General features: G+C 39.1%; 2 protein-coding genes across 4 annotated transcripts in view; one reads left to right on the plus strand and one right to left on the minus strand.

The window, feature by feature from the left end:
- Positions 1–13,836, plus strand: part of LOC106086609 (huntingtin-interacting protein 1) — a 53,589-nt gene that overhangs the window by 9,171 nt on the left and 30,582 nt on the right. The window lies entirely within an intron of this gene.
- LOC106086606 (uncharacterized) overlaps positions 1–13,836 on the minus strand; it is a 302,723-nt gene that overhangs the window by 5,310 nt on the left and 283,577 nt on the right. For all 3 annotated transcript variants that reach the window (XM_059360455.1, XM_059360451.1, XM_059360458.1), the window contains 5 exons: positions 9,911–10,250; positions 4,543–4,665; positions 497–766; positions 210–423; positions 34–150 (listed from right to left, as the gene is read on the minus strand). In XM_059360455.1, coding sequence (XP_059216438.1) covers positions 34–150; positions 210–423; positions 497–766; positions 4,543–4,665; positions 9,911–10,250 — 1,064 coding nt within the window. The remainder of the gene's footprint in view (positions 1–33; positions 151–209; positions 424–496; positions 767–4,542; positions 4,666–9,910; positions 10,251–13,836) is intronic.

Below are 13,836 nucleotides of genomic sequence, written 5' to 3' on the forward strand. Positions count from 1 at the left end.
GTTACAAGCATAGGAAAGAAAATATATGCTTACCTTTGCCCAATTGGCTAATGGTTATGGATCTGTCATTGATTTGATTATTACTAGGCCTTATGTCTAGACAAGGTTTACTACCAATGCCCATTGAAGACATTTCAGCAAGGCGAATCTCTGTGAAAATAAAAATTAACTTTTACATATATCTTAAAATATCATATATAACGACAAACCTCGATTTCTTTTCGCTTGAGTCCAAAGTAATTTTGAAATTTCTTCTGTCCAAGCATTCTTAATATCTTCCGACATACATTGCAGAGTCCAAGTGTCTTCGGGTTTACGTTTTCTAAACCAAATTTCAAATTTGGTAGGTGAATCGCCGACATGTGCTGTTAAGCCAATATCTGAGGTCTTGATACTATTCTTGTAAATGTATATATCAAGATTCTGTCAAAAACCATATAATAGAGTGGTTATTATTAAATGTCTTAAATTTATTAGTAAAAGTCAAGTAACTTACCTTATGATCTGGGAATCTTCGAGATTTACTGAATAATACCAATTCTTCAAATAAGAAAATATGTCTCAGTGTTTTCTTGCCGCCGCGTCCTTGCCACACCAGAAACTCATTTTGTCTCAATAATCGTCCCTGTTCTTTGACATTCACATCACAGTCCCGCAATGAGTCCATGGCAAGTAAATCATTTCCATGTCTAAGTTGAAATTTTACCATTTCTTCTGCTTTCTGAAGTTCCTCAACATCGGCGGATATTTCCTGAAGAGCTGTACCCTAAAAGTATAACAAAAACATGGGTTATAAGTCAGTAAACAACAAGTAAAAGCGTGCTAAGTTCGGCCGGGTCGAATCTTATATACCCTCCACAATGGATCGCATTTGTCAAGTTTTTTGAATGAGTTTTTCAACTAGAAACATACCACCTCCAAAATTTCAGGCAAATCGAGTAATAAATGCGCCCTCTAGAGGCTTTAAAAGTCAAACTGGGAGATCGGTTTATATGGCAACTATATCGGGTTATATACCGATTTAGACCATACTTGGAACAGTTGTTGGAAGTCATACCAAAACGACATATGCAAAATTTCAACCATATTCGATAAGAGTTGCGCCCCCTACAAGCCCATAAAGTCTAATCGGGAGTTCGGTATATATGGCGGCTATATCAGGATATGGACTGATTTAGACCATACTTGACATAGTCGTTGAAAGTCAAAATTAAACACTTCAGGTACAAATTTCGGCCAAATCGGATAAGAACTGCCCCCTATAGAAGCTCTAGAAGTCAAGACCCAAGGTCGGCATATATATGGCAGCTGTATCAGGTAATCAACCGATTTAGGTCATACTTGGCACAGTTGTTAGAAGTAACACCTAAACAAAACGTGCAAAATTCCAGACAAATCGGATAAGAATTGTGCCCCTCTAGAAGCTCAAGAAGTCAAGACCAATGATTGGTTTATATGGCAGATATATGAAAACATGGAACGATATGGCCCATTTACAATCCCAACCGACCTACACTAAAATAAGAAGTATTTGTGCAAAATTTCAAGCGCCTAGCTTTACTCCTTCGAAATTTAGCGAGCTTTCGACAGACGAACGGATGGTCAGACATGGCTAAATCGACTTAAAATGTCATGACGATCAAGGATATATATACTTTATGGGGTCTTATGGTGGAGGGTATAATAAACAAAGGTGGAATATAGCCCGGCACGGAATTGCTGTGAGCGCCGCACAGGCTGGAACATTGAGGTCCGATCTGTGTGGTGTTCATTGCTGTCAGGTGAAGCTTAGCTGCGAGCTACCGGGGGCGTCCATAGGTTGCGGATAGTGGATGCTCCATACGAAGTAGCTGCAACGGCAGTCGCGGACAATCAGTGGTAAAGAGCAGAGAGCCGGGCGGCACCGGCTCTTGTACAAATACTGAGTGCCCATGATGCTCGATATGGCAAGGTGAGTTATTGGCGCCTTTAAATAACCAATGGCTATCCTGTTCCCGCGGCGATCGGTCCTTTGGATCGGAACGAGTTTGCTCACCCACATGAGTTTGACGAGGATCGCCACCTCTACGTGAGAATGTGGCTACAACAGCAACAACAACAACATATCCATTAACAATATAGTGGTCGTGGTTAGGACCAAGTTTCCCAGCACTCTTAGATATATACTTCAGGATGCTCTACATGTGATAGTGAATTGGGCTACCGAATACCGAAAGTCTAGTCGTAAATCCGTGTAAGACAGAAGTATTGGGTTGCCCAAAAAGTAATTGCGGATTTTTCATATAGTCGCCGTTGACAAATTTTTTCACAGCTTGTGGCTCTGTAATTGCATTCTTTCTTCTGTCAGTTATCAGCTGTTACTTTTAGCTTGCTTTAGAAAAAAAGTGTAAAAAAAGTACATTTGATTAAAGTTCATTCTAAGTTTTATTAAAAATGCATTTACTTTCTTTTAAAAAATCCGCAATTACTTTTTGGGCAACCCAATAGTTCTTTTCAGCAGGAGATACAAGTTACCTACAGTGGCATCTGTCTCCTTGGGAGGAGCTTCGCCTACGAGGTCTGACTGGAGTCCTTGATCTGCCACCACGGGAGTAGAAAGCCCCTAGGGATTTCGATCTCAGCCCAACTATGGTGAGGCCCTTGTGTGGAGTAACGTGGTGGCTTTGGTTTGGACTCAAATCGCGGGTAAAGCGCATGGTCGTTGTGCAGTTGCATTGCAACCGGTGTCGCCACCCATAGATCGGAAAGAGATTTAGATAGTGCTCCGCTCCTAACCAAGGAGGGGCACGCGTCCAAACAACATGAACTCCAATTAGTACCAATGCATAGCCTAGGCTGGAAAAGACCCGAGAAGGACAAATCAACACCTACCATCTCTTTGTTGACAACAAAGCCGCTTTCGATACTCCTTTACGTTCAGAGGTATTTCAAGCCATGTCTGAGTTTGGAATCCCTGCAAAATTAATAAGACTCTGCAGGATGACGCTTGCTGATACGCGTTCCTCAGTAAGAATAGGAAAGAATCTCTCCGAACCATTCAATACCAAACGAGGTTTCAGACATGAGCTTTATGACGACGATAGCATTGTTACACGTATCGAAAAACAACGGCTGCGTTGGCTAGGTCATGTTGTCAGAATGGATGAAGAAGCTCCAGCAAAGAAGTCTTTTGAAGGCAAACACGGTGGTACACGCAAACCGAGACGATCAAAAGCTCTATGGAAAGATCATGTCGTGAGAGACACCTCGAAACTTGGTGTCAGAGATTTTAGAATGAGCGCAGAAGATCGAGGCGCTTGGAACGCTATTCTCGCTACGTTCGACTAGTGGAACAAATGTTCCGTCATAGCCAATTAAAGTAAGTAAGCATAGCCTAGGGTATGTGTGGGGGCGTTGGTAGACGCATTGTATTCACACGGGGTTAAGAGCTCTGCAGGATTGAGCCAACACGGCAGATGCCTGCATAAAACACAATTAGGACTTGTCTGCATGGGAGGAGAGAATCTTCCATTTACTGAAAGTGCAAAATACCGATGTGTTTGGTGGGCAGGAAATTGAACTGAACAAATCAAACATTTTGAACAGGGTAAGAAAAGCCACTCCTGTCCTATACACCTGCAAGAGAGCCATTGGCAAAAGTTGGTAGGTTACACATTGCCTGAACTGCTTTTTGATAATAAGTGTTCTGCAACTATACGGATGGCTCCAAACTAGAAGACCAAGTGGGCTTTAAGGTGTATTCCGAAGAACTAGGACTGTTCATATCGAGAAGGTTTGATACACATTACAAGTAGTGTGTATTAAGCGGAGATCATTGCAATTAAAAAAGTGGTGGCTAAGTGGCTAAGATATAATGTCATAACGTGTGGGGGTTGTCAACATTCCAAAATTATGTGGCACAATCTAGACTCGAAGAGGTCTACTGATCTGCTGTCGCTGGCTAGAACAGACGGCTTAGTCATTGTATCCGTCATGACTGAAGGTTGGCAGTAACGACTTTTGCCGAAGCTGTGAGGACGTCGAAGAAGAGACTATAGAACATCCGCTGTGTGTGTGTCCGGCACTGACAGGATTTCCGCTTTAGGTTCTTAATTCTTTCAGAACCTGATTTAGCGAATGTTGTTGTTGTTATAGCAGTGTGTTGTACACTGAGGCGGTAGCCCCTGCCGATGAAGGAATTTATCGGGTCAATCCGGTACGTACAACCGGTTGCCATGGGATAGGGGATGTAAACAGTCGCAAGTAGTTGGGCTATTAAAAGCTAAAATTTAAAGGCATCTTCCTTCTCCTGTTCCTGTGGTATTCCAATATACGAAAACGTCTAAGTGAGTCTAGTGACGACTGACAATTAAACCTAACCTTAACAAGGGTGGTCCTAAAATTAGAAGAACCCAAGCTGAAAACATTTCGCTTTATTTTTTAACAATCTAAGGTTCAAAGGTCGTTTTTGGTACTCTGCTTAAAGAAATGTGCCATAGTCACTGAAAATAGCGAAGCTATCCTTCAATTATTAAGCTATGTGTTAGGTGATATTTCACTTACCTCAACACTGCTACATGCTTTAACCAGCTGCTGCAAAAGAAGTGCATACTTTCCCATACGTTGGACAGGTTTTAACAGATAAGACGCCAGGTCCATTTTGTCATTTAGTTCAATTTGTTTAGACTGGAAAATAGAAATATAAGAATAGTTGGTTGTTTTTTTTTTAATTATGATAGAAATCGCAACCGAAGTTTTTGAACTTCGAGTAAATGCAAAAGTTTAAGGAAAGTTTTATATATTACTAGCTGAGCCCGACCCGCTCTGCTGCGCCTCTTTCTTTTACTTTATATGGAACAAAATTATTCTTTGAATATTTATTTTCGACAATTAAGGAGCTTTTAGTGAAGTACCATGCTACGAAAATAATATATGTAAAGGGTGATTTTTTTGAGGTTAGGATTTTCATGCATTAGTATTTGACAGATCACGTGGGATTTCAGACATGGTGTCAAAGAGAAAGATGCTCAGTATGCTTTGACATTTCATCATGAATAGACTTACTAACGAGCAACGCTTGCAAATCATTGAATTTTATTACCAAAATCAGTGTTCGGTTCGAAATGTGTTCATTCACCGTAACGTTGCGTCCAACAGCATCTTTGAAAAAATACGGTCCAATGATTCCACCAGCGTACAAACCACACCAAACAGTGCATTTTTCGGGATGCATGGGCAGTTCTTGAACGGCTCCTGGTTGCTCTTCACTCCAAATGCGGCAATTTTGCTTATTTACGTAGCCATTCAACCAGAAATGAGCCTCATCGCTGAACAAAATTTGTCAAAATTTGAACACATTTCGAACCGAACACTGATTTTGGTAATAAAATTCAATGATTTGCAAGCGTTGCTCGTTAGTAAGTCTATTCATGATGAAATGTCAAAGCATACTGAGCATCTTTCTCTTTGACACCATGTCTGAAATCCCACGTGATCTGTCAAATACTAATGCATGAAAATCCTAACCTCAAAAAAATCACCCTTTATATCGCAAAAGCATAACATAATAAATGCCTTTATCTGATGATGTCCGATTGAGGGGTGTTTTTTTGGGGGTGAGGTGGTCCCTTAGACCCTTGGCCAAAAAAATATCAGAATCGTGCTCTTCTCTCAAATACCATTTATTTAAACCCCATATTGCCCTTGGTTTAAGGGAAGTTTATGGAACGAGGCGTCTTCAAACATTTGGCCCCAAAATTTGTACTCTTTGGGGAGTGTTTTGGGAAAGGGGCAGTGCCCCAAATACATGGTTCCACATATCCCAAATATCTTTATTTGAGCCCCATATTGCGATGGTCAGCAAGTAATTGTTGTTTGTTGGGGGTGTTTTAGGGAAGGGGTGAACCCCCAATACCTTTCATTGGAGCCCCACATTGACGTGATTGGTAAATATGCCCGATTTAGGGGAGTTTTGGGGAGTGGGGTGGCCCCCCAAACACTTAGCCCTGAAAATATATCAGCATCGTGCTCTACTTTCAAATATCATTTCTTTGAACCCCATATTGCCATTGACCTCAAAATTGGATATCAAATCCGTTTTCTAATCTCAAGTACCTTTCATTTAAATCCCTTATTGCAAAAGTCGGCAAATATGTATGTATGGGCCCCAAAAACTATCAATATCGAGCTCCACTGCCTTGAAGACCCAAATTGTCTTGGTTAGCAAATACGTCCTATTTGGGGGTTGTTATGGTGGTGGGACGTCTCCTAGACAGTTGGTCCCGAATGTTGATATCAGATTCATGGTCTACTCTCAAATACCTTTCATTTGAGCCCCATATTTCGATAGTCGGCAAACCAGACCGTTTTGGGGGATGGGCGGTCACTCATTGGCTTGGTCTTTAAAGTATATATCATATTCGTGTTCTACTTTAAAATGCCCCATAGACACTTTCCCGAATATTGATATCAGATTCGTGCTTTACTTCTAAGACCTTTCATTTGAGCCCCATATTGCTATGGTCGTAAATTTGTCCTCTTTGGGGGATGTTCTCGGAGGTGGACGGCCCCCAAACATTTGGTCCCACATCTGGATATCAGATTCGTACTCTACACTCAAATACCTTTTATTTAAGCCCCATATTGCCATGGTCAGTAAATAAGTCCCGTTTGGATGGTGTTTTGGGGAAGGGGTGGGCCCCCAGAAATTTGGTCCCAAATTTGGATATCAGATTCGTATTTTATTCGCAAATACCTTTCATTTGAGTCCCATATTGCCAGGGTCGGTAAATATGTCCGATTTAAGGGTGTTTTGGGGCTTGGGGTGTTCCCCCAAACACTTGGTCCTACAATTGGATATCAGATACGTTTTCTAATCTTAAATACCTTTCATTTGAGTCCCATATTGTCGTAATTGGTGTATATGTATATATATATATATACAGGGTGGCTGATGAAAGCCGCTACCAAAAAAAAATGTAATAACTTTTTTTCTATTTAATAATAATAATTTAATAATTAATTTAATTAATTAATTAATTAATTTAATTAATAATAATTTAATAATTAATTTAATAATTTAATTTAACATGAATAAAAGAAAAATGTATTCCATACACCGAAAAAAAAATGTTGCAATATTCATCATTGTAGCAATATTCATCAGCCACCCTGTATATATATGTGGTAGGTTTTGGCGGTGGGGCGCTCACCCTAAGTACCCGATCCGAAATTTGGATACCAAATTTTTGTTTTTAGGTTATAATAAGAGAGCACACAAAATTTCGCTTAAATCGCACCACCCATCTCCGAGATCTGGCGTTTCTAAAAATTAGGGTAAGGGGGAGGGTCCGCTCCCCCTCCAGATATAAAAAAATGTAGTGCATTATGCACCATCAGTAAAAATTTCAAGAAAATTTCGGTTCAGCCGTTTCTGAGTATATAAGGAACACTAAAAGAAACAAAGAAACCTACAAACAAACACAAATTGATTTTTAAATATATATAAAAGAAGATATATGGATAGATAGATTAAACGGCCAAGGGTTTTATAAAGGCGATTTTGTGGTACTTATTACGGCCTAACGTCTAAATGGATTTTAATGAAATTGGCATCAATCGGAAGATATTTTTTCAAAGAAGCGACAAATATTTATACAAATTTATTTCACTTAAAGAAAAGCCTTAATGGCTTTTGGTTGGTTGCCATTTATGAATGATTCTATTGGGTTGCCCAAAAAGTAATTGCGGATTTTTCATATAGTAGGCGTTGACAAATTTTTTCATTGCTTGAGACTCTGTAATTGCATTCTTTCTTCTGTCAGTTATCAGCTGTAACTTTTAGCTTGCTTTAGAAAAAAAGTGTAAAAAAGTATTTTGATTAAAGTTAATTTTAAGTTTTATTAAAAATGCATTTACTTTCTTTTAAAAAATTCGCAATTGCTTTTTGGACAACCAATATACTAGGCTCCCAATGAACGAAATAGTTAATGGACAGTTTAAAAAAGTAAGGAAGAGGACGCAGTAGTTTGCAAAAACGTTTTATGTGGGAAGTCGCCTTTGCCCTAACAACCCCAAAGAGCATATGTTCACTGGGGGTTGTTAGGGTAATATGACGAAAGGCACGATTATGGTAGTATGGTGTCTCAAATGGAAGGTATAGGGAATCTGACATAGAAATATGGCGTCAAGTCCCTGGGTGTCATCCCAACCTATAAAACAATGATCATAATAAGGAAGCACTCAACTGGGAGGGTTTTCCAAGTAAATACGAATCTGACATTAAAATATGGATTCATGTTTCAGAGGGCTTTAACCCCAAAACGCCTTAACTTAGTTATGACAATATGGGGTTCAAATTCAAATTCAAGTTTGGGCCAAGTATCTCAAAGGATATAAAGCCTGTTTATGCGAATCTGGGTATCAAACAAAAGGGGTTTAGGAATAGAGTACGTCCTAAACACGTTCCTACCCTACACCTGAAATCTTATATATAAAGTTCAATTTGTGTTTGTTTGCTTGTTTGTTTGTTCCGTATGGACAAAAAAACGGCTGAACCGAATACCTTGAAATTTTCACAGATTGTGTACTTTGGTCTGAAAGAAAACATAGGCAATATAATTTTTTATTATCAGGAGGGGGGCGGACCCTCCCCCTTACCCCAAAAGTACTACCCAAAAATAAAAGTGGACCGATCGGAACAATATGGGATTCAAATGAAAGGTATTCAAGAGTAGAGTACGAATAATAATAAAAGTTGGGTCATAATAAAAGTTGGGTCCTAGTACCTGGTGCGCCGCCCCAATCCCAAAACCCCTTAAAATAGGTTTATTTGATAATCATGACAATATGGGACTCAAATGAAAGGTCTTCGGAAGTAGATTACGCATATGGTAAGGAAGAAGGAATAGGCTTTATAATTTATTGGTAACGGAAGGGGGCGGACCCTTCACCGTTACCCCAAAAACATCACCCACAATCAAAAGTGAACGATGAGGACAATATGGATATCAAATGAAAAGTATACGGTTGTAGACAACGAATCTGGCATACAAATGCATGTCGAAGTATAGGGGGTCACCCCACCCCCACAAAACGCTCAAAATGGGCACATTAGCCAATCACGGATATATGGGAATCGGTTTGTTTGTTCTGTATAGACTGAAAAGCGGAAGAACCGATTTTCTCGAAATTTTCACACATTCTGTAGGTTGGTCTGGAAGGAAACATAGGTTTTATAATTTTTCGGTATCGGAAGGAAGACGGACCCTCCCCCTTATGCCAAAAACACAACCCAAATTCAAAAGTGGACCGATCGGGGCAATATAGGAATCAAATGAAAGGTATTGGAGAGTAGAATATTTTGAGTCTAAGTACCCATTGGGCCGCCCCAACCCCAAAACTCCCCCAAACAGACATATTGGACGTTCATTTCAATATGGGGCTCAAATGAAAGGTATTCGGGAGTTGATCTCGGATCTGGCACACAAAATCAGATCATTAGACCCATTATGACTATATGATACTTGGCTGAACCGATTTTCTTAAAATTTTCATAGATTGTGTCCGTTTGTCTGGAAGGAAACATAGGCTATATAATTTTTAGATATCGGGTGGAGGCGGATCCTCCTCCTTTCCCTAAAAACGCCACCCATATCCGAAAGTGGTCCGATGGGCACCATAAGAGTATCAAATGAATGGTATTAGAAACCAAAAAAACGAAAATCGTATTAAAATTTGGGCCCAAGTAACGAGCATGAGACCTACAATTTAAAAGAGGGCACACCGGAGCGTTCTTGCCTGGGCTAGGTATAAATTAAAATTAGCAATGTAAATGAAAAATTAGATTTCTATATAATGAGAAAACAGTGATGAGATAAATTTTCTTTTGTTACATTATTATCGTAGAAAGTTCGTTTTTTCCTTCAGTTACCTTAAAAAATGCCGTCCCATATTCACTCATGAGTGTATCACTTTTTGGTTTATTTTTGTTGTAGAGAGCATACAAGTAAAATTTCGATTCCATTTGTAGAAAGGCAGCACCCACTTTCAGTGGATTATTTTCGTATCGTTCCAATTCGGTGAGAAAGTGATTATTGTGAAATTCGAATATTTTTTCGATATTACCGAAGATGACGTTGCGTTGACCACGCAACGATTGTGGTATATCATCGCGCAACAATTCATCGATATAATTCTCAATGACGTAGTAAAGTGAACGTACATAATCACGTTCCGTGCCAATCATTTCTCGCATGATCAAGAGGAGCGTTCTGAAAAAGGAAACAAAAGAATAAAATTACAAAAGAATAAAAATAAATAAATTAAAGTGCTTGTCTTGTTATACCTTCCACCATAGGATGGGGGTATACTAATTTAATCATTCCTTTTGTAACACCTCGAAATATACGTCTTAGGCCCCATAAAGTACAATGTATAAAGGGTGATTTTTTTGAGGTTAGGATTTTCATGCATTAGTATTTGACAGATAACGTGGGATTTCAGACATGGTGTCAAAGAGAAAGATGCTCAGTATGCTTTGACATTTCATCATGAATAGACTTACTAACGAGCAACGCTTGCAAATCATTGAATTTTATTACCAAAATCAGTGTTCGGTTCGAAATGTGTTCATTCACCGTAACGTTGCGTCCAACAGCATCTTTGAAAAAATACGGTCCAATGATTCCACCAGCGTACAAACCACACCAAACAGTGCATTTTTCGGGATGCATGGGCAGTTCTTGAACGGCTTCTGGTTGCTCTTCACTCCAAATGCGGCAATTTTGCTTATTTACGTAGCCATTCAACCAGAAATGAGCCTCATCGCTGAACGGTGAATGAACACATTTCGAACCGAACACTGATTTTGGTAATAAAATTCAATGATTTGCAAGCGTTGCTCGTTAGTAAGTCTATTCATGATGAAATGTCAAAGCATACTGAGCATCTTTCTCTTTGACACCATGTCTGAAATCCCACGTGATCTGTCAAATACTAATGCATGAAAATCCTAACCTCAAAAAAATCACCCTTTATATTCTTGATCTTCATGACGTTTTAAGTCGATCTGGTCATGACCGTCCGCGCTAACTTTTGAAGTAGTAAAGTTAGCCGCTTGAAGTTTTGAACAAATACTTCTTATAGGTCGTAGGTCGGTTGGGATTGTAAATGGGCCAAATCGGTCCATGTTTTGATATAGCTGCCATATAAACCGATCTTTGGTCTCGACTTCTTGACCATCTAGAGGGGGCAATTCTTATACAATTTGGCTGAAATTTTGCTTGAAGTGCTTTGTTATGACTTCCAACAACAGTACTTAATATGGTGGTAATCGGTTCATAACCTGATATAGCTGCCATATAAACCGATCTTTGGCCTCGACTTCTTGAGCCACTAGAGGGCGTATTTCTCATCCAATTTGCCTTAAATTTAGCATGAAGTGTTATTATGACTTCCAACAACTGTGCTAAGTATGGTTCAAATCGGTACATAATCTGATATAGCTGCCATATATACCGATCTGGGATCTTGACTTCTTGAGCCTCTAGAGGGCGCAATTCTCATCCAATTTGGCAGTAATTTTGTACAACGGCTTCTCCCATAATCTTCAACATATATATTCAATATGGTCTTAATCGATCTATAGCTCGATACAGCTCTCATATAAACCGATCACCCGATTATGCTTCTTGAGCCCCTACAAGGCGCAATTCTTATCCGAATACACTGAAATATTACCAAATGACTTCTTCTATGGTCAACAACATTCAATTCACTTATGGTCTGAATCGAACTATAACTTAATATATCTCCAATAGCGTAACAATTTTTATTCATTATTCTTTGTTTGCCTGAAAAGAGATACCGCGCAAAGAACTCGACCAATGCGATCCTTGGTGGAGGGTATATAAGATTCGGCCCGGCCGAACTTTGCACGCTCTTACTTCTTTAAATGTAAGAAATTTCACCAATGTTTAAAAGCCGGAAACTGAAAATTAAGGCATTATTCAGGCTTGTTGGGAAGTTCCTGAATTTCCCACATTAAGACAGATTTTGCAAACAGCCTAGCAAGATGACCGCTTTGCAGGAATATTACACCAGAGGTCTCAAACATATAAAATCATTCCATAGGACGATAATCGTGGTGTTAAACCTATTAAAATCTTTTAATATGATCAGACATGCTAAAATTTTTGAGGATATCGCTAGCAAGTCCCTCTGACAGAGATTAGAATGTAGGATTAAGGAATAAGAATTCCCATTCTCATAGAGTAAAACAGGAATTTTGTGGTACGAGATCCTCAGGACCCTTGGCTACAGTACTTGGGATGCAGACAAATAAAGCTTGTTGACTAAATATAAGAAAATTAGTCGATCAGTTGTCAATTATGCAGACCTGCCAAAATGCTGCTCTAGAAACTGTGACATCTTGTCTTGTTCAGTTCTCGTGTGGATCACTTCTATAAGGAGAACAAGTAAAAAGGCATCAAGTTCGGCCGGGACGAACTTTGGATACCCACCACCTCGGGTATATATGTAAACCCCATTTCGTCACAATCCGGTGAAAATAGGATAATTTAAGGACCCAAATTTGGCACGGACTTTGAGTGGTCTAATATATATCTATGTCACTATTCAATTTTGTAGAACAAAATATTGGTCTTTTTGGCAGATATATCCAATTATAAACCGATCTGAACCATATTAAGGTCGGATATCGTGATGCTCAGAAAAACTCTGTTTAAAATTTCAGCGAAATCGGGTAATAAATAAAGCTTTTATGGGCTTCATTCCCCTTATCGGCAGATCGGTCTATATATGGCAGCTATATCTAAATATAGTCCGATCAGAACCATATCTAAGTCGGATGTTGGGAGGTCTAAACCTACTTACTGTTTCAAATTTCAGCGATATCGGGTAATAAATAAAGCTTTTATGGGTTTCAGACCCCTGATCGACAGATCGGTCTTTATGGCAGCTACATCTAAATATAGTCCGATCTGTGCCATATTTTGGTCGGATGTTGGGAGGCTTAGTATAGCCCACTGTTTTAAATATCAGCGAAATCGGGTAATAAATATAGCTTTTATGGGTTCCAGACCCTTTATCGGGAGATCGGTCTATATGACAGCTATATCTAAATATAGTCCGATGTCAGGAGGCTTAAAATAACCCACTGTTTTAAATTTCAACGATATCGGGTAATAAATAAAGCTTTTATGGCCTTCAGACCCTTTATCGGGAGATCGGTCCATACTACAGCTATATTTAAATATAGTCCGATCTGAACCATATTTACGTCAGATGTTGGGAGGCTTAAAATAACCCACAGTTTTAAATTTCAACGATATCGGGTAAAAAATAAAGCTTTTATGGGCTTCAGACCCTTTATCGGGAGATCGGTCTATATGACAGCTATATCTAAATATGGACCGATCTAATCGATATTTAGGTCAGATGTCGGGAGACTTAAAATAACCCACTGTTGCAAATTTCAACGATATCGGGTAATAAATAAAGCTTTTATGGTCTTCAGACCCTTTATCGGGAGATCGGTCTATATGGGAGCTATATCTAAATTTGGACCGATCTAATCGATATTTAGGTCAGTTGTCGGGATACTTAAAATAACTCACTGTTGCAAATTTCAGCGAAATCCGGTAATAAATAAAGCTTTTATGGTCTTCAGACCCTTTATCGGGAGATCGGTCTATATGGTAGTTATAACTAAATATAGTCCGATCTGAACCAAATTTGGGCCAGTTGTCGGGAAGCCTTAAACTACTCACTGTTTCAAACTTCAGCAAATCGGAGGAAAAATAAAATTTTTATGGGCATTAGACCCTTTATCGGAAA

This window comes from Stomoxys calcitrans, chromosome 1 (assembly GCF_963082655.1).
Source record: "Stomoxys calcitrans chromosome 1, idStoCalc2.1, whole genome shotgun sequence".
In the NCBI taxonomy this organism is placed as follows: domain Eukaryota; kingdom Metazoa; phylum Arthropoda; class Insecta; order Diptera; family Muscidae; genus Stomoxys; species Stomoxys calcitrans.